Source organism: Sapajus apella, unplaced genomic scaffold, assembly GCF_009761245.1.
Source record: "Sapajus apella isolate SASKATOON/1434 unplaced genomic scaffold, GSC_monkey_1.0 scaffold35, whole genome shotgun sequence".
Lineage (NCBI taxonomy): Eukaryota > Metazoa > Chordata > Mammalia > Primates > Cebidae > Sapajus > Sapajus apella.
The window spans coordinates 18,953,026-18,974,955 of record NW_022436975.1 but is presented as its reverse complement, the minus strand read 5'-3'; the positions used below and the strand labels follow the sequence as shown (position 1 = coordinate 18,974,955).

At 37.0% G+C, this 21,930-nt stretch overlaps 1 protein-coding gene across 1 annotated transcript in view; it reads right to left on the bottom strand.

Annotated features, from left to right (window-relative positions):
* The window catches only part of PREX2 (phosphatidylinositol-3,4,5-trisphosphate dependent Rac exchange factor 2), a 286,647-nt gene that overhangs the window by 80,579 nt on the left and 184,138 nt on the right, over nucleotides 1-21,930 (bottom strand). The window contains exons 33-34 of the mRNA XM_032296288.1: nucleotides 18,679-18,781; nucleotides 10,663-10,806 (exon numbers count right to left, since the gene is read on the bottom strand). Of these exons, the coding sequence (XP_032152179.1) occupies nucleotides 10,663-10,806; nucleotides 18,679-18,781 (247 nt within the window). The remainder of the gene's footprint in view (nucleotides 1-10,662; nucleotides 10,807-18,678; nucleotides 18,782-21,930) is intronic.

The following is a 21,930-nucleotide window of genomic DNA, read 5'->3' as shown; positions in this document are numbered from 1 at the left end:
AATGACTTACAAAGAGACTTAGACTCCCACACAATAATAGTGGGAGACTTTAACACCCCATTGTCAATATTAGACAGATCAACCAGACAGAAAATTAACAAGAATATCCAGGACTTGAACTCAGACCTGGACCAAGCAAACCTAATAGACATTTACAGAACTCTCCACCCCAAATCCACAGAATATACATTCGTCTCAGCACCACATCACACCTACTCTAAAATTGACCACATAATTGAGAGTAAATCACTCCTCAGCAAATGCAAAGGAAGGGAAATCGTAACAAACAGTCTCTCAGACCCCAGTGCAATCAAGTTAGAATTCAAAAACTAACCCAGAACCGCACAGCTTCATGGAAACTGAACAACTTGCTCTTGAATGTTGACTGGATAAACAATGAAATGAAGACAGAAATAAAGATGTTCTTTGAAACCAATGAGAATGAACACACGACATACCAGAATCTCTGGGACACATTTAAAGCCATCTCTAGAGGAAAATATATAGCAATAAGTGCCCACATGAGAAGCAAGGAGAGATCAAAAATTGACACCCTACTGTCAAAACTGAAAGAGCTAGAGGAGCAAGATCAAAAAAGATCAAAGTCTAGCAGAAGACAAGAAATAGCTAAGATCAGAGCAGAACTGAAGGAGATAGAGACACAAAAAACCCTTCAAAAAATCAATAAATCCAGGAGCTGGTTTTTTGAAAAGATCAACAAAATAGACAGACCACTAGCCAGATTAATAAAAAAGAAAAGAGAGAATAACCAAATTGATGCAATAAAAAATGATAAAGGGGATATCACCACAGATTCCACAGAAATTCAAACCATCATCAGAGATTATTACAAACAACTCTACGCACACAAACTAATAAACCTGGAAGAAATGGATAAATTCCTGGACACTTGCCTCCTGCCAAGCCTAAACCAGGAAGAAGCCGAAACCCTGAACAGACCCATAACAAGGTCTGAAGCTGAGGCAGCCATTAAGAGCTTACCACCCAAAAAAAGCCCAGGTCCAGGCGGGTTCACAGCCGAATTCTACCAGACATACAAAGAGGAGCTGGTACCATTCCTTCTGAAGCTATTCCAAACAATACAGAAGGAGGGAATTCTTCCCAAATCATTTTATGAGACCAACATCATCCTGATTCCAAAACCCGGCAGAGACTCAACAAGAAAAGAAAACTTCAGACCAATATCCATGATGAACACAGATGCAAAAATCTTCAATAAAATACTGACAAGCCGATTGCAACAGCACATCAAAAAGCTTATCCACCATGATCAAGTAGGCTTCATCCAGGGATGCAAGGCTGGTTCAACATATACAAGTCTATAAACGTAATTCACCACATAAACAGAACCAAAGACAAAAACCACATGATTATCTCAATTGATGCAGAGAAGGCCTTTGACAAAATTCAACAGCCCTTTATGCTAAAAACCCTCAATAAGCTAGGTATTGATGGAACATATCTCAAAATAATAAAAGCTATTTATGACAAACCAACAGCCAATATCATGCTGAATGGGCAAAAACTGGAAGCATTCCCCTTGAAATGTGGCACCCAAAAAGGATGCCCTCTCTCACCACTGCTATTCAATATAGTATTAGAAGTTCTAGCCAGAGCAATCAGGCAAGAAAAAGAAATAAAGGGCATTCAAATAGGAAAGGAGGAAGTCAAATTGTCTCTATTTGCAGACAACATGATTGTATATCTAGAAGACCCCATCGTCTCAGCCCAAAATCTCCAGAAACTGATAAGCAAGTTCAGCAAAGTCTCAGGATACAAAATCAATGTGCAAAAATCACATGCATTCCTTTACACCAATAACAGACTTAAACAGAGCCAAATCAAGAACAAACTTCTGTTCACAATTGCCACAAAGAGAATAAAATACCTAGGAATACAACTAACAAAGAACGTAAAGCACCTCTTCAAGGAGAACTACAAGCCACTGCTCAATGAAATAAGAGAGGACACAAATAGATGGAGAAACATTCCATGTTCATGGTTAGGAAGAATCAATATCATGAAAATGGCCATATTGCCCAAAGTAATTTACAGATTCAACGCTATCCTCATCAAGCTACCAATGACCTTCTTCACAGAACTGGCAAAAAACCACCTTAAACTTCATATGGAACCAAAAGAGAGCCCGCATAGCCAAGTCAATTCTAAGCAAAAAGAACAAAGCGGGAGGCATCACACTACCAGACTTCAAACTATACTACAAGGCTACAGTAATCAAAACAGCATGGTACTGGTACTAAAACAGAGATATAGACCAATGGAACAGAACAGAGGTCTCGGAGGCAACACAACATATCTACAACCATCTGATCTTTGACAAACCAGACAAAAACAAGCAATGGGGAAAGGATTCCCTGTTCAATAAATGGTGTTGGGAAAGCTGGCTAGCCACGTGCAGAAAGCAGAAACTGGACCCCTTCCTGACACCTTACACTAAAATTAACTCCAGATGGATTAAAGACTTAAACATAAGACCTAACACCATAAAAACCCTAGAAGAAAATCTAGGCAAAACCATTCAGGACATAGGTGTAGGCAAGGACTTCATGACCAAAACACCAAAAGCATTGACAACAAAAGCCAAAATAGACAAATGGGACCTAATCAAACTCCACAGCTTCTGCACAGCAAAAGAAACAGTCATTAGAGTGAATCGGCAACCAACAGAATGGGAAAAAATTTTTGCAGTTTACCCATCTGACAAAGGGCTGATACCCAGAATCTACAAAGAACTAAAACAGATTTACAAGAAAAAAACTAACAAGCCCATTCAAAAGTGGGCAAAGGATATGAACAGACACTTTACAAAAGAAGACATACATGAGGCCAACAAACATATGAAAAAATGCTCATCATCACTGGTCATCAGAGAAACGCAAATCAAAACTACATTGAGATACCATCTCACGCCAGTTAGAATGGCGATCATCAAAAAATCTGGAGACAACAGATGCTGGAGAGGATGTGGAGAAATAGGAACACTTTTACACTGTTGGTGGGAGTGTAAATTAGTTCAACCATTGTGGAAGACAGTGTGGCGATTCCTCAAGGACCTAGAAATAGAAATACCATTTGACCCAGCAATCCCATTACTGGGTATATATCCAAAGGATTACAAATCATTCTACTATAAGGACACGTGCACCCAAATGTTCATTGTAGCACTGTTTACAAGAGCAAAGACCTGGAACCAACCCAAATGCCCATCAACGATAGACTGGATAGGGAAAATGTGGCACATTTACACCATGGAATATGATGCAGCCATCAAAAACGATGAGTTTGGGTCCTTTGTAGGGACATGGATGAACCTGGAAACCATCATTCTCAGCAAACTGACAGAAGAGCAGAAGATCAAACACCGCATGTTCTCACTCATAGGCGGGTGTTGAACAATGAGAACACATGGACACGGGGAAGAGAGCACTACACACTGGGGTCAGTTGGGGGGAAATAAGGGAGGGACAGTGGGGGGTGGGGAGCTGGGGAGTGATAGCAAGGGGAGAAATGCCAGATGTAGGTGATGGGGAGGAAGGCAGCAAATCACACTGCCACGAGTGTATCTATGCAACAATTTTGCATGTTCTTCACATGTACCCCAAAACCTAAAATGCAATAAAATAAATAAATGGGGAAAAAAAAAACCCGGAACATTCTACCAAATTAAATAAAGTGTTAATTTCAAACCTGTTAAATTTAGCATTTCCTTGTCTAGTTTCCTTAGTTCTCCTCCATAAAATAATATACTTCTCAAAAGCAGTATTGACATATTTGGTTGAATATTTAGTTTATTTACTTTCCATTACTTTTGAAGTAGAGGAAGAAAAACATTCTATTAAATTTAGGTAGTCAGCAGAAAAGGAAAACCTAATGCATGTTAGAGAAACTTAGAGATTATTCTTAGACTGAAGCAAGCTACATTTCCACTTACTCAAAATACCTTTTGAGCCTTTTTCAAGAAAGAGATTAACTGGGAAAAACATAGGGTCTCTGAAGAATAATTTTAAGAACAGTGTCAGTAAGCTAACACTTTCTTTTGATAGCAGACTTTTTTGGTTAAATAAGACACAGCACATGTACTGCTAGAATTATCCAAAACTGGTCACCATGAGTCAGAACTCCTCAGAATTTGTCCCAGTTATTGGGAGAGAAGCAAGATTTGTTAATCCCATTAGGAAAAATATGTGAGAATGTCCATGTGATATATAATAATGTTTTGTGATTCTAAATGTCTCAAAATGGAGTCATGTATGACAAGCCACTCAGCCCACAGTGAAACTGCTGACTCTTCAAAGTCATAAGCAGATATATGGTGGACTGAGGTGATAAGACAACACCTGCTGTGGCCTGACACCTCAGAGACCCCATAGGAAAGTGAAGCCAAAAGGCAGCTGAGATAATGACCATGGACACACTCCTGTGGAGGGCCATAAAATCAGCAAAAAACTGGCCATGGTTGAGATGCCTGCAGAGGCTTTGCCAGGAGAACTCGGAGGCCTCCTCGCCATTGGCAGTGGCTGCTAGAAGCTCTGCCAGGAGAATAGCAGGGACCTCCATCCCCTTGCTGATCCATGTTTCCAGGGAAATTCAAGCCTTCCTAGTGCCTCAGTCAGCCTGCGGGTCTCCTGAGCTACTCACCATGGTTTGTTTCTCCTCTTTTATTTCTGCCTGTGTGCATTGAATATGTTTGTATGACTGTTGGTGCGTGAAAGCCTTGCAATAATCCATGAATTCGAAAGCATTTAATTGGCCATTGAGTCATCATGAAACCTCCCATCCTCCTCCAATAGGAGTTAACACAACTAGGCTGATTGGAACTGTGCTGTCTAAAGAGTGGTGGGTTTACACCTTCATACAGTCTCCTAACATTATGGAAATCTCCATCCTGGAAACTATTTCTTCTTTTGTAAAAAAGTTATATTGTTTCAATTGTAAATACTGTGTAAAACCCAAATGAAAAGCTAAATGATTTATCTTTTAAAGAGCCTTAAGAAGAGTTTTGAAGGAAAAAATTAATTGAATAAAGGGCACTTAGAAAATGACCAATGTTTGCAACAAAATGTTCCCCTTTGTTTAAAAGAGAAAGGACTCAAGTTTCTATGTGATTTTTATTGTCCTCTGAGCAAAGAAAGATACCTTGTAAAGAGGTAAGGCTTAGGGGTAGTTGGTTTGGGTAGTAGCTTTTCTTTTTTCCTAGGAGGAAAAAAAAATGAGAATACCCAAGAGCGTGCTGGCAGAGAAAAAAAAAGCATCACATATCCTGTTTGGTTGAAGACAAACTACTATCAGGAGACCCAGGGAATAGGTATTTAACAACACTTTACAAGGAAGGAATGTTATATATACTTCAGGACACTATGTACTTAAAAATCAAAGACCTGTACACGATGCCACATTCCTGAGAGGTAGAATACACGGGTGAAGGATCCAAGGATGAAAGCAGAAATGACCGTGCTTAACATCTGTTGAGGGTGGTATGTGCCCACAAAAAGATATGACAAAGTTCTAGCCTTGGGGCCTGCACACTTGACCTTATGCTTTGTTTTGTTTCTTTGAGATAGGGTCCCATTCTGCTGCCTGGGTTGGTGTGCAGTAGTGCTATCATAACTCACTACAGTCTCGGCCTCTTAGACCCAAGTGATCCTTCCACCTCAGTCTCCCAAATAGTTAGGACTACAGGCGTGTGCCACCAGGACCAACTGTTTTATTTTATTTTATTTTATTTTTAAAGAGGTGAGGTCTCACTCTGTTGCCCAGGCTGGCCTCAAGTTTCTGGGCTCAAGTGATCCTTCCATCTTGGCCTCACAAATTGCTGGGATTACAGGTGTGAGCCATCATATTCAGCCTTGACCTAATTTTGAAATAGGGTTTTTACAGATGAACCAAATTAAAATGAGGTCCTACAGAATTATGATAGGCCCAAATCCAATGATTGGCACCCCTATAAGAAGAGGGCAATTTGGAGTTAGAAACACAGGACAGACACACAGAGGGAAGAAGACTATGTGAAAATAGGGGCCAAGATTGTAGTTACGCTGCCACAAACCAAGGAATGCCAAGGACTGCTGGCAGACACCAAAGGCCCAAAGAGGAAGGGGGAAGCATGGCCTGACAACATCTTGATTTCCAACTTCTGACCTTCAGAACTGTGGCAGAATATATTTCTGTTGTTTTAAGCCACCCAGCTTGTGGTAACTTGCTAGGGCAGCCCTGGGAAGCAAATGCTTCAGTTCCAGTGACTCCCTTGGGGAATGCGAACTTCCATTCCCTGAAACACTGGGTCTGTGGGTTTCCAAGGCACCTGCAGCCAAGAAAAGCAATCGCCGCCTCAGCAACACTGCTCCACCCTAATCATAAGAAGGAGGTAAGGTGACTGTTACAGAATGGGAGGCAGAAGGAATATGTTTAGCACCCCGGTATCTGCTGGCGTCCCTCTTAGTACTTCCTTGCACAAAGTTGATGGTAAACGGACAACTGCAGCAATCCTGGTCTAAGAAGCGTAAAGTAATCAGGGGATCAAGCTCCTTAGGAATGAAGGTCTTGGTCATGCCACAGATTAGCAACAAAAAACAGCAGAGGTTCAGACAGAGGGTGGGGCTAACCTACAATGGATAGCAGAAGAGGAAAAAATGAGAATCTGTGGCAGCCATAAGACAAACTGGGGCTGCATGGGCTAAAGCTAATCCTTTTAATTTTTCTCTCCTAAATTATCCCCTTGCCCCAGAAAGGAGGCTCAGGGAAGTCCTGGAAAAATCTCTCCCAGTCCTTACACAAAGACATGGGTCTGGCAGGTGCAAAGCATAGACTACACAGGATGCTCAAAGAGCCAGTGGCTTGGATCCTCTCTCAGAAACATTGGGTTCATTGCCCAGCTGCTGTGATTGCTGCAGAAGACAGCTCTCAGCTGTTCACTCTCCAGTCTTTGCTGGAGAAAACTATCCCACCAGAATCACACCTCCTTCAAAGGACAGCCTGCATCCTAATAACCTAACAAGGTAGAAACATTTTACATTGTTCCTGACCCCCTTGCTTCAGCTCCTCAGAATCTAGACATGCTGAACATATGTAAGATCAATTAGTCTAATTAAATAAAGATTAGCTGGATAATTGCATAGTGTTTCATAATCCGCACAGACCTAGGGTGGTTTCTCATTTTTGGTGGACTCCAGAATCACCTGGAAAGTTTCTAAAATATCCTGGTATTTGGGCTCCACTTTCCAGAGATTCTGCCTCAATTGATTTGGCATGGGGCAGAGCCTGGGTATTTCCTAAAACCTTTCTAAGATGGTTAATGTGCAGCCAAGTACTGAGAACCACTGACAGAGACAGGAAAAGTAGTCAGTGGGGAGTGGGTAGAGAAGTGACCCTGAATATTTATCCTCTTTCTACTCTCATTTTCTGCCAACTTATAGCTGTTTGCTTTATCTCACCAAGGGCTGAGGGATCCCAACAGCTTGCCGTGTCCTATAGGAAGCACTTAGGAATACCAGCCAGAAGATTGCTTTAGTGTGATTGGCACATTCTAGCATTTTGGTTGGTTATGCTTTGTGCTTACTTTCCTGTTCAGCTGTTTCTGTGTTCCTTACCTTGAAAATTTGTATCACTCTTGTCTGCCTAGGTTCCTGTTCTCCTGCAGTTCTGGACTTCAGCAATACACATTGGCCTCCAACCCTCCTCACTTCTAACCCTTATATTCCTGATCTAATAGCTGGTCCCGTCTCCGCAGGATGTCCCATCAACTACTGTGCCCTCCTTTCCCCAGTGTTCCATAGAGGCAAGGAAAATGAGAAAAGGGTGACACATTTGCTTCCTGTGCTACTCTAAGTATGTGGTCCCACAGATAACTTTAGGAGGTTTGACTTCAGTAAATTTCCCAGGAAATTTTCAAATTCATCCATTTTTTCTATGTTTTTATTTGCTAGCAAAGAGTCATGTATATACAGAAGTAAAACACTTTGAATAAACTTTCATTCCAGGAAGAGATGCCATTTGGAATCTCTTCCATTTACCACTGCCTTCAATTACCAGATGGTAATCTCAGCTGAAACTAGGTCTGAATTTCCTGTGCTTCTCTCAATCTGATGAATACTAAGTTGCTAATGATTCCTCATGGGAGTTTTATAAAGGCAGAAGAACTTCTGCACCCCCTTTAAATAAACAACCTTATCACTGACAGATTTTTAATGGGACAGAATGTTTCCCATCTTCTTTACCTATCTCTGACCTCAAGTGCAGCAGTATTTCTTCTGTTGCTTATTCAGATATTTTTTCGTATTTTAATGCAATGAGCATACCAAAACCTAATGTTTGCTATAGCTTTTCCTTAAATTACATTTTAAAAGCTATAGTATATTCACTGAAATAATATATATTTAAGGATTATTTTTAAATTGGCCTTTGCCAAAGTTGTAAAATAGAGGTTGTTTGCAAAATAATATTTGCCTGTGTGTATATGTGCTGTTGGATATGATTATTCAGTTATTTATGGCTGATGTGTCACAGATGTAATAATGCTTTTAAAAGATACTTAGTGTCATCTGTCATCTCAGTAATAATTTCAAAGACAACATTTTTAAGAAGAGAGAAATAAAGGAAAAGAAATGGAGGGTCTTTAACAATTTAAGTCCTGGCTAAACCCTGTAAAATTAACATTTTAGACCAACATCTGTCCCTATCTTCTCAACTATCTAGCCCTGTAATGGTATTTATATTTGTTTATTTATTATTTATTTCGAGACAGAGTTTCAGTCTGTTGCCCAAGCTGGAGTGCAGTGGCACTATCTCAGCTCACCACAACCTCTGTCTCCTAGGTTCAAGCAATTCTTGTGCCTCAGCCTCCCGAGTAGCTGGAATTCAGGTACACACCAATATACCTGGCTAATATTTGTATTTTTAGTAGAGATGTGGTTTCACCATATTGCCTGGGCTGGTCTCAAACTCCTGACCTCAGGTGATCTGTCTACCTCAGCCTCCCAAAGTACTGCAATTACACGTGTGAGCCACCACACCTGGCCCAACATATTTTAGATTAAATTATTCTCCAAAGTCCATTTTTGCCCATTGTTTCTTTTTTTCTTTCTTCCTTGATAGAATCTTGGATTACCTATACTAACCCTGTCTATAAATCACAGTCCTCCAAAGAGAAATGAAAATACCTTCTAATAACTTCTAACATCATCACTTCACTGCAACTTTCATCTATCAAAATGTATTCCTGCCAAGTATGTTTTAGGTGGTCACTGTTTTTAAACTATAGTAATCGAATTCAGGGTTTTAAAATAATATGCATGTGGTATGTATTAGTCTGTTTTCATGCTGTTGATAAACACATACCCAAGACTGGGCAATTTACAAGAAAGAGGTCTAATGGACTTACAATTCCACATGGCTCAGGAGACCTCACAATCAGGGTGGAAGGTGAAAGACACATCTCACATGGTGGCAGACAAGAGAAGAGAGCTTGTACAGGGAAACTTCTATTTTTAAAACCATCAGATCTCGTGAGACTTATTCACTATCATGAGAACAGCACAGGGAAGACCCACCATGCTGGTAATCAAATCAATTACCTCCCACCAAGTCCCTCCCACAACACATGGGAATTCAAGAGGAGATTTGGTTGGAGACATAGCTGAACGATATCATGGTATAATGCAAAATTTTCATTCAGTAGTGAATTTAGATTTTATATGCCTGTCCATTCTTTACTTATATAGATAGATGGATTTTATTCCTCCACTCTTCTCATTTTTCATTAGAGCATTAAAATTCTACAGCAAAACCAATGCAGTTCTTGAAGACTCAAAGGAAGTAAAAAATTAAATTCCCTATGGTATCATCCAAAGAAACTGACATAATCTTGTGACCTCAACACGCAATTTTTAGGATGTGGAGAGAAATAATAGACTAGAGGACACTCCACAATAATCAAGATTTCTGATCTTTTTGGGTAACATTTTTATGACCTCAAAATAAAAAAGATTCAAGACCTTCCCTCAGAAACAGAGTTCACTACAAGAATTTTTTTATTCATGCTAATCTTAATTTATTCTACTGCAGATGTTAATAGTCACTCTTTGGAAAAACAAAATTACAAAGGAATATATACTTCCTGACCAAAAAGAAAAATTGACATAAAGAATTTTAAAAGCATCAATTTAACTACCCAAATGACACTGAAAACTTTTAACATATATATATGTACATATATACATACATGTATGACATAATTGAGACTAAAGAATAAATTCTGTTTAACAATTTGCATACATATATAAACTTTTTCTATCTCACAAAATATTTTAACCATACAGCTGTAACAGCCTTACTATAATTTAACTTACTGAAGCAGTTTATTTAACTCAATTTTTTATCTTTATTTACTACATTCATGTCTTATTTCTCCATTATAAATAATGTTGCAACCGTATGTGATAAATATTTAAATCACACATGATTATTTCCTTAATAAACATTCCCAGAAGCAAATATATTAGCTAAATACTATAAGAACATTTTTGAATTAATTTAAAAGTCCTGATGGTTAAAATCACATTTAAAAAACATTAATAAAGATAAAATAATTTAAGTATAGCAGGCATGAAAAGAAAAACAGTTTACCTTGTGCAAAAAGAACAGGATGAATTTTAAATCCTCCTCCATTTTTCAACCGTTCAGGAAGTTGTTCAAAATGATAACTATCAATGTAGAAGTAAACTTTCAGAGCTTGCCGACTTCCTTCTGCTTGATATGTAAGAGGAACATCTAAAATGACATTTAATAGTATGTTACTTCCTAACATAAGGATATGATAGATGGTACTTTTGTTAACCTTCAAAAAGAATCCTGAGAATTACCAGACACCAACATATTAAACGTGATCATGTTTATCAAGTTGGGATTCAACATACAGTGCTATTCAGTGAAGAGTATTAAATCAGTTTCTCATTAGCTAAAGCAATGCATTTGTTACTGTATTATAAAAATTCCACAATGTGAAACTTTGTTACACTTTGACACACCAGATGTCTCACTTAACTGAATGAGGTGTTTGGCTACACATGGTTTGGATTCAAAATCTCCCAGGGCAGCTGCTTCATTCACATTTTAGTTAGAATGAGTCCTTGGGGTATACTTCTTAAGTAGTGTGCAAGAAATTGAGTAACAGAGCAACCACTATCAAAATTAGCATGGGTTCTGTAAGCTCTATTCCCTGAGCACCAGATGGGAAATGTATTATCCATTGCTGATGCCCCACAGTCATTAAAAATTGCCCCAAATCTTGGAGCTATTTCGAAAGATCCGAAATTTAATTACTTTAAAAACCCCAATCAACCTGAAAACTAAAATGCAGTAGGAGTATTTCACAACACTATCATAAATCCTCTCCATTTTATGATATTTATCCATGACAAATATTTCAGTCTCATTAGAAAAGAATGTAAAATCATCCTAAAAGGCTGAATAGTCACACTAATCAGTTAAAAACTAAGGACAAACAAATGTAGAAGGCATTTAATACATGTTCCTCACTCAGTATTTATAACTTCTAACCTGCTTCTTGAAATAAAACTGTATATAAAAGTAGAGTTCAAGATTAAATGGCATTTATGATCACAGATTCCAGGCTCCTTGTTAAATTTATCTATTTAATTCTGCATATCAAATGGGAGACATTTCATTAATATTTATTTATCTCCTTTATGCTAGATAAAATACTTATTTTGTTTTGTTACTTTTTTTTAATGAAGACATGAAACATTTAATTTAGGAAAGGGAATGAACAGGTTTCTCAGCCAAAGGGTTGAAAATTAATAGCATTTTAATAATTGGGAAAATCCTTTTTTCTGGTTTCTAAAATAAAAAAAAAAAAGAACCATGGACACTAAAGAAAATACAGATTTATACCTACTAAATATTTGTACTCTCTAGTACCCCTTTCCACACACTGTCTCTCACATACATTTTAATTTGTGTTAAATTCCATACCCTTCACCTCTGGCATCAATATAGGCAACCTGTATGTTAACAAATGGATAATGTTATTGAAAGAAAATAATGATAATGATACAACAGTTCGATTTTCATATTATAGAACTAACATAAAACAAATGAAGATGTTATATTCGGAATTAAGGAACTAAAACTGAATGAAAATTACAAAGTACATTAAAGTGAAGTTCAAGCTAAGAGTATTAAAACTCCTGGGCTCGAGTGATCCTCCAGCCCTGGCCTCCCAAAGTGCTGAGATTACAGGCATGAGCCACCACACCCAGCCCATTACCACTCCTTTTAACATCATTCTGGAAGTCCTGGCTATTGCAATAAAACAAGAGAAGAAAAAAGGAACTGTAAAGATTAGGAAAGAAAAACATCAACAAAAAACAATGCTCCTGGAACTAATAAGCAATTATAGGCATGTTGCAGGATACAGGTTAATATACAAAAGTCAATTGCTTTTTTTATATACCAGCAGTGAACAAGTGGAATTTGAAATTAACAACCATTAATACCATTTACATTAGCACCTCCCCAAAATAAAATACTTAGGTATAACTCTAATAAAATATGCATAAGATCTATATAAGAAAAACTGCAAAACTGATGAAAAAAAATTTTAAGAGCTAAGTAAATGGAAAGATATTTTATGTTCATGAATAGGAAGACTCACTATTGTCAAGGTGTCATTTCTTCCCAGCTTGATCCACAATGTCAGTGAAACACCAAGTAAAATCCCAACAGGTTATTTCTTCGATATTGACAAACTAATTCTAAAGTTTATATGGAGAGGCAAAAAACCCAGAATAGCCAACATAATATTGAAAAAGAAGGACAAAGTTGGAAGACTTACACTCCCTTAAGACTTACTATAAAACTACAGTAATCAAGACAGCATGGTATTGACCAAAGAACAGACAAATAGATCAATGAAATAGAACAGAGATCAGAAATAGTCTAACTATATAGTCAACTGATCTTTGACAAAGGAGCAAAGAATACAATGGAGCAAAGATAGCCTTTTCAACAAATGTTTCTGGAAGAACCTGACATCTACATGCAGAAACATAAATCAAGACACTCACCTTACATCCTCCACAAAAAGTAATTCAAAATGAATTATAAACTTAAATACAAAATGAAAAACTATATAATTCCTGCCAGGTTACATAAGATAAAACTTAGATGACCTTGGATATACTGATGACTTTTAGAAAGAACACCAAAGCACAATCCATGAAAGAAATAATAGATCCCATCAAATTTAAAACTTCTGTTCTGCAAAAGACAGTGTCAAGAGAATGAGAAAACAAGCAACAACTGGGAGAAAAATCTTTGCAAAAGACACCATCTGACAAAAGACTGTTATCCAAAGTACACAGATAACTCTTCAAACTCAACAATAAGAAAACAAACAACCCAATTGTATTTGGCCATTCTCTCTCTCATTGCTATACAAATGTCTAAGAGTGAGTAATTTATAAAGAAAAGAGATTTAATTGGTTCACAGTTCTGCAGGCTGTACAGAAAGCAGGATGCCGTCATCTGCTCAGCCTCTGGGAGACCTCAGGAAACTTGTAATCATGGCAGAAGACAGGGGGTATCAGGCCATCACATGGCAAGAGCAAGAGAGCAAGCAGGGAGATGCTACACATTTTTAAACCACCAGATCTCATGAGAACTCAGTATCCTGAAGACAGTACCCAGGAGAAGGCACTACATCATTCATGAGAAATCCATCCCTGTGGTCCAATCGCAGGCCCCACCTCCAACATTGGGGATTATAATTAAGTATAAGATGTGGTTAAGGGCACACATCCAAACTATATCACCAATTTTAAAAACGGGCTAAATACCTCAACAGACAACTCACTCAAAAGATATAGAGATGGCAAATAATCATATGAAATGATGCTCTATATCATTTGTTATCAGGAAAATGCAAATTAAAACAGTACTGAGCTACCACCATACACCCATAGAAGGACCAAAATCCAGAGTACTGACAACACCAAATGCTGGTAAGGACATGGAGAGATAGGAATACTCATTCATCACTGAAGGAAAAATGCAGATTTTCTACAAAATAAATTTCATTATATAAAATTTAATCCTTTAGTTAGCTTGTTCCTCTCTCACTAATTAAATAATATGATATGGGGAGTAGCTTGTACTTTTCTTAACACTAAAGTGGTCAAATTGCTCATTTATGATTTTGTATTTCTCACTAGTCTCCATGTACATAGCCACTCTGGAGAACAGTATGGCACTTTCTTGACAAACTAAAAAACTCTTAACATACAATCCAGGAATAATGGTCCCTGGTATCTACCCAAAGTAGCTGAAAACTCATATCCACATGAAAACCTGCATATGTATATTTATAACCGCTCCTCATAATTGCCAAAACTTAAAAGCAACCAAGATGTCTTTCAGTAAGTAAATGAATAAACTGTGATACATCCAGACAATGGAATATTCTTCTGTGCTAAACAGAAATGAGCTATTGAGCCATCAAAAGACATGGAGGAAGCTTAGATGCATGTTAGTAAGTGAGAGAAGACAATCTGAAAAGGCTGCCTACTGTGTGATTCCAAGTATGTGATGTTCTGAAAAAGGCAAAATTATGGATAAAGTGAATCAGCGGATGCCAGGGGTTGGGTACAGAGTGGGAGGGAGGAGGAATGAATAGGCAAACCACGTGGGATTTTAGGGCAGTAAACATACTCTGTATGATACTATAATGGTGGATATATGTCATTATACATTTGTCCAGATCCACAGAATGTACAGCTCCAAGAGTAATCCTAAACTGTGAACTTTGAGTGATTATGATGTGCTAATATCATAATCAATTTTAAGAAAGTACCTCTATGGTAAGGGCTATTGATAGTTAGGGATGCTGTGCTTGTGTAGAGACAGGGATATGAAAACTCTCTGTACCTTCCTCTCAATTTTGCTGTGAACCTAAAACTGCTCTAAAAATATAAAAAGTCTTTTTAAAAAATGCAGAACACTAATGTGGAGTTGAAATTGCGGCCTTTTATTCGTGGATATTTATTAGCTATAAAAACAAACTTGATAATTAGGACTATATAATATTTAAAAATTTCAAAGCCAATATTGCAAGAGGAAAAGGTCTCTGGTAGCAATCTCTAGAGTGATTCATCCCAGAGAGGAGTTCAATAGTGCCATCCCATCCTTGTAAACGTAGCCTCTAATTGAATGGGCCGGGGAGTTTGAAAATAAGCCTTTAACTAGGAAGCTGTTAGTTCCCTCTGCCTGGGTTGCTCTTCCTTGGCTCTCTGCAGAGTTGGGTCTTTCTTGTCCTTCAGATCTTAGCTTAAAAGCTACTTCTGCAGAGATTCCTCCTCCAGTCACCCCTTGAAAGACCACCTCACTTTTTTTTCTTTATGTATCTGCTTATTTCCTTCATAGAACTTACCACAGTCTTATCTTTATGTTGATTTCTTATTGATTATTGATTATTCATTCTTCATTTATTATTGATTCCTGATTTCTTATTTCCAACTAGGCTGTCAGCTCCATGAAGACAGGAACCTGCCTATCTCATCCGTGATGGCATCCACAGCTCCAGGCACAATGCCTGGCCTATATAAGGATATCTAATGGGACTCAAATATATTCATTCTTCTAATAATTAACTACTATAAAATGACCCATATCACCATTGAAAAGGAGAAGACCTGCTGTCATTACATTGTTCTCCTAAACTGATGCATATTTTCCAAAAAATAAATTTAATTATAGAGAAACTTACTATTTAGCTAGTTTATTACACCTTCACTAATTGTGTAATAAGACATGGGAAGCACCATGTATTTCCTTTATTACTGAAGTGGTCAAATTGCCCATTTATTTCTTTGTATCTCTCATCAGTGTCTAAGCTCCACACCAAAAAAAAAAAAAGTCTTGTTTCATTTGCACACTACAATATCCCTAGAACTCAGTTCAGTACCTAACATGTTATATATATTTAATAATTATTTCTTCAATGAAAGTTAGCTGTCTTTAATCAAGACATTTCAGTTCTACTTGCTTGGCATGCCATAATTCTTCAGAATCTCATTATTCTTTTCATACAAAAGATTATAGGTGATGCTATAAATATAGCTTTTGAAAAGAATGCAAAGTAATAAAATAAGAAGGATGGATTCAAATACTTACTGAATACTAGCATAGCCATATGTAATGCTATAATCTTTCAAATTCATTATCTTATTTAAGCCCCTCAACCCTGTGATTTAGGGAAAGCTGTAGTTCTCATGTTTAACAATAAGAATGAAGCCAAGATTTCAACTTGGATTTCTTGACTTCAAAGCCAGTGATGTCTTTACACCTGCATGCTTCCCCCCTCTCTGTACTTAGTCCTCCCTCAAAGGCATGCAGCCAGCTAGTCTCCATCCCAGTGATATGAAATTAATTAGTGAATCTGACTTCTCTGCATCTAGTTGACAGAAAGATCAGATTACATGCAATACACAATAAAGCTTCATTTTTCTTACATCACTTAAATAAGATGTGATGACCCTTGAATACAGAATACTTTTCTTATTTCCTGCATCAATTTAAAATAAGAATTATATTACTATCATCACCGTTCTAGTGTCCAGTAGTGCAGCATTGGGACTAGACTCTCACTAGATAACTATTTTCAGAACTTGAGGTTACACTGTGAAGAGATATATTAAAATGTACTGCTAAATATATTCCAAATGTGTGTGTCTGGTATAGTGACATCTACATTTACAGACTGATTACTTACATGGTCTCAATTATTTTTTATATTTAGTATGTGTTCCAAAGTTAAATCTTTCACAGTGGATATGCAATAAGGAAGTATTTTATCAAGTTGATGATATTGGTTCTTCTCCTACTTGTTCAACACACCATTTGCCAATAATGTCATAGGAGAACCACAGAAAACAGTAGTCCTGTGAACTTACAGTTCTTCAGGCAAAATTTTAAACAACATATTGGGTTATATCATGAAAACAGAATTCTCTCTGCCTTCAGCAAAACTATGCAAACATTATTCAAGTAAATGAAAATATATCCTATTCTATACATATCCACAGAAAACCACACAATTTGTTCAAATGATATTATCCTTATCAAATAATACCCTCTACCAGAAAAATCCTCAAATAAATACAACCTAAATTTCTAACTTTGTACTCCTTGTTCTCTTCTTCATTCATCAGAGGAAATGAAACATTAATCATATATTGTTCTATCTACTTTCATAAATTAAAAAGCATTGTTTCTTTCTTTTTAAATATCTCCATAGCTATCCTCCAAGCCAAGTCACCATCCTCTCCCACCTGGGTCATTCAGTATTTTTTTTTTTTTTGAGACGGAGTTTCACTCATGTTACCCAGGCTGGAGTGCAATGGCGTGATCTCGGCTCACCGCAACCTCCGCCTCCTGGGTTCAGGCAATTCTCCTGCCTCAGCCTCCCGAGTAGCTGGGATTACAGGCACGCACCACCATGCCCAGCTAATTTTTTGTATTTTTAGTAGAGACGGGGTTTCACCATGTTGACCAGGATGGTCTCGATCTCTTGACCTCGTGATCCACCCGCCTCGGCCTCCCAAAGTGCTGGGATTACAGGCTTGAGCCACCGCGCCCGGCATTCAGTAGCTTTCTAACTGATCACTGGGCTTCTGCCCTTGGTCCCAGAATAGTATATTTAACACAGCAGTCAGAGAGCCTTTTAATATGGAAGCCACATCCCATAATTCATCTGCTCAATGGCATGTTAGGAAGCAAAGCTCTTTCAACAGCTGGCAAGCCCTGTATAGTCTGGCCTCCTTGCTGTTCCCATCTCTTATTCCGTTCCCCTCACTTACTCCACTCCACATATGGAGGCCAACTTGCTATCCTGACAGCAAGCCATGTTTGCTCCCAGCCTCAGAGTTCAATGAGCCTGGGACACTGATTCTCCAATACCTCCACCTCTTCAGGGCTCTACTCTTCTTTTAGGTAAAGATTCCTCTCTACCCCATTCATTATCTGCAACCTTTGGCCTACCCCTTCATTGGTATCCTTTGCTCTCTTTTGTTTCCCTTTATATCTTTCACATAATTGCCTTCTAAATTATTATAAAATTATTTTGCATTCAAGGACTATTTTATAAATGAATACATGAATGACTATCATCTTAAGTCAGGTCATGAATCAAATGAAAATTATGGAATCCTTATTTATTGTATTAGACATTAGTAATGTGAAAAATAAAACCTGAGGAAGCTTATATCTTCTAGCCTAATATTCATACTTTTGAAAAACCAAGACACATATAAAAATAACAACAAACTACAGAAGATTTCTTAGACTGATAGATATATTTTAAGTATATTTATAAGAATGTGGAAATAACAGAAAATAACTTGCAGAAACTAAAAGGTGTGGACATTAAACCGTACGTATTGCTACTTCTCTGAATGTATAACTTTTAAAATACTGCCTTTGTCAGATTTAATGATAGAAAATTGCTAAGTTAAAAGGATACATTTCAATCATTCAATTCATAAAATACTTATCAAATATATTAATATCAAAGTTATATATAATTATTTGATGCCAAATAAATTTTGTAAACACCTAATTACTTACTTGCAACCAGGGGTTCCTCTTCTGATGGTTTAAAGTAAAAGGAAACCTTTTCCAAATCAAATAGTGCAACCAGTGTATCTTCTAACATGGCTTGTTCATCTGTCTACAAAGAAAGAAAAACAATATATAATACAAGATGATATAAAGCAATCTAACATAACATGACATAATGTAAATCAACACCAAAAATAACTTCACTTGTGTTTTATTTACATACAGGTACAAAAAATTATAAAGAGTTCTCTAATAATTTACTGCCCAAAATGAAATGAACAAGTCTTCCAAAGTTATGTTTCTTTTATAGTTTTATACTTTTCATTTTCTCTGTTGTTTAAATGGTCATACACACATTTTTCAGCTAGATTCTAATCATATTAATTTCATTTATTATTTACAAAACACAAAAAGCATGCTATTTGCCTCTAAACTTCTAAAATCTTGTAAATAAAACACCTGAAGAGCAAAAATGTTGTTTTATTAAAAAGCCAAACTACATAATAGCCATCCTATTTTACAATGAAATAACTTACTCATTTTCAAATTTTTAGTAACTGATTAAAATCAATTTTAATGTGTGATTATTTGACTTCCAGTAAACTTTGGAGCAAGAATCATTTTCACCTCAAGTGGCTTCATGGCATCTTAGTCTAGAATCTTTTGAGCATCAGATTTGGTTTGTGTTAATCATTCATCTCATTCTTATAGCATATAGTTTTATAGTAAGGCAATTAAGGTCCAGACATTAACAAAGTCAGTGTGTGTCTCAGTGATGTCATCTTTCTGGTACTAGATTCTGGCCTTCCCATTAGCGGTTTAATGCATTCTTTACAATTTATTTTAATAGTTTTGTCATGAAAATATAATTAACTTTGCCATTCATAGCTTATCTTCTAAAGGTAATATTTGTTTCTTTAAGAATGTCAATGGCCAGGCACAGTGGCTCACACCTGTCATCTCAGCACTTTGGCAGGCCGAGGAAGGAGGATCACTTGAGCCCAGGAATTCAAGACCAGCTTGGGCAACATAGTGAGGCACTGTCTCTCAAAAAATAAAAAAAATTATCTGGGTATGGTGGTGGGTACCTATGATCCCAGTTACTTGGGAGGCTGAGGTCCAATGATTGCTTGAGCCCAGGAAGTTGAGACTGCAGTGAGCCAAGGTTGTGCTGCTGCACTCCAGCCTGGGCAACAGAGCAAGACTCCATCTTTTTTTTTTTTTTTTTTTTTAAAGTCAATGATTCTTTTAAACAGTTAGTTTCATATGTTGTATACAGCATTTTTAAAAGTTGCTGTAAGCTCATAGCCAAATTTGGGGGCAGCGTTAGTAGAATATGAAGGAGATGGTAAAGAATCTCCATTCTGTGAAAAAAAATCAGTTGATGTAGCCCTAAAACCCCAAAGGAGGGCAGCATGGAGACACAAAGAGGTTGGAAGAACTGTCACTTTAGTACCTTAATATAGTGTGATGCTTAATATAGTGCAAAGTATACAGTAAGTACTGAATAAATGCTTATTAAACTATTTTCTTAAATAAATCCTTTTGAAGCAGCAGAAAAATGTCATGACCCTAGAAGGAAATAGGACTGAAAAATCAGCATTTTTCTAGTAGACAGAAATACACAAAGCAAGAAATGTTCCAGACAATGTGGCCTCTGAGTGCTACAGCACAAGCCATGATGTTCCAGCAAACATTGCCAAAGCCATGCCCAAGTGGCCACTGGCTGTGCCTTGCTCTCAGGGACACACAAATCACTAGAGGAGTGCTGCTCCTAGAGAGCCATTCACACTCCTGGGTGGATGTTTTCTTTCTGCCTTTGTGACAGAAGCAGAAAGACTATGGATTTCTTGAAATTTTATTTCCTTCCTTTATTTATTGAAATTTTATTTCCTTAAAACCTATTTTCTTTTTAAAATCAATTCCTTAAATAAATTTAAGGGTTTCACAAGACCAGTTAAAAAACCACACAGCTTCATTGAGATATATCTCACATACTGTAAAATTCACCCATTTAAAATGTACAGCTCGGGGGTTTTAGTATATTCACAAAGCTGTCCAGCTAGCACCATCATCTAACTTAAGAATATTTTTATCATTCCCCAAAGAAACCCAATACCCATTAGTAGTCACTCCTCATTTTCCTGCCCCCAACCTTCAGCTGTAGGCAACTGCTAGTCTACTTTCTGCCTCTAAGATGTACTTAGTACATTTCACCATAATGGACGCAAACTATATGAGGTCTTTTGTGACTGGCTTATTTCACTTAACATAATGCTTTCAAGGTTCATCCATGTTGTAGCATGTATCAGTACTTCTTTCCTTTTTACTGCTGAACAATATTCCACTATATGGACAAATGACCTTTTATTGATCCGGTCATCAGTTGATGGGCACATGAGTTGTTTCTACTTTTTAGCTACTATGAATAATCTTGCTAGAAATGTGAATGTAAGCTTTCATTTATTTAGATATTACCTAGAAATAGGTAAAATAGGATTTTAGATATTATCTAGATTTCTAGGCAATTTGGAAACTCTATGTTGCATATTTTGAGGAGCCATTTTCCAGAATGGCTGTGCTGCTTCCCATGAGCAGCTTAGGAGGGTTACAAAATTTCTCCACATCCTCCCCAACACTTGTTATTATCTGTCTTTTGTATTATAGCCATCCATATCACATGTACTGTGGTATTTCATTGTGATTTTGAGTTGCATTTCTCTAATGGTTAATAATGTTGATCATCTTTTCAGGTGCTTTTTGGACATCTTTATATCTTTGGAGAAATATCTATTCAAATCCTTTGTCTCCTTTTTAATTGGTTATTTGTCATTTTACTGTTGGGTTTAAGGGTTCTTTATATGTTCTACGTATGTCACTTATCAAGAATATGATTTGTAAATATTTTCTCATATTCTTTGATATTTCAAATAAAATTAAGTTTAAAGTGAAAGTAACAGCACTTGATTAGACAATGGTAGTTTTAAAATAAGGAACATACAATAGAAATAAAGCCTTATTCATTTACTCATTCATTCAACAGATAATTGATACCTACCAGGTGTTAAAAGTAGGCTACCATATATAATTCACACACAGACACACACACACACACACACAGACACACACACACACACACACACACACTCTCATTTGCTTTTAAACTCGAACCTGTTACTTGGTAGCTACATTTTCTATATGTACTTTAACAGATTAAATAGGCTCTCATGTTTAAAAACATAATTCTATTCAGTGAGC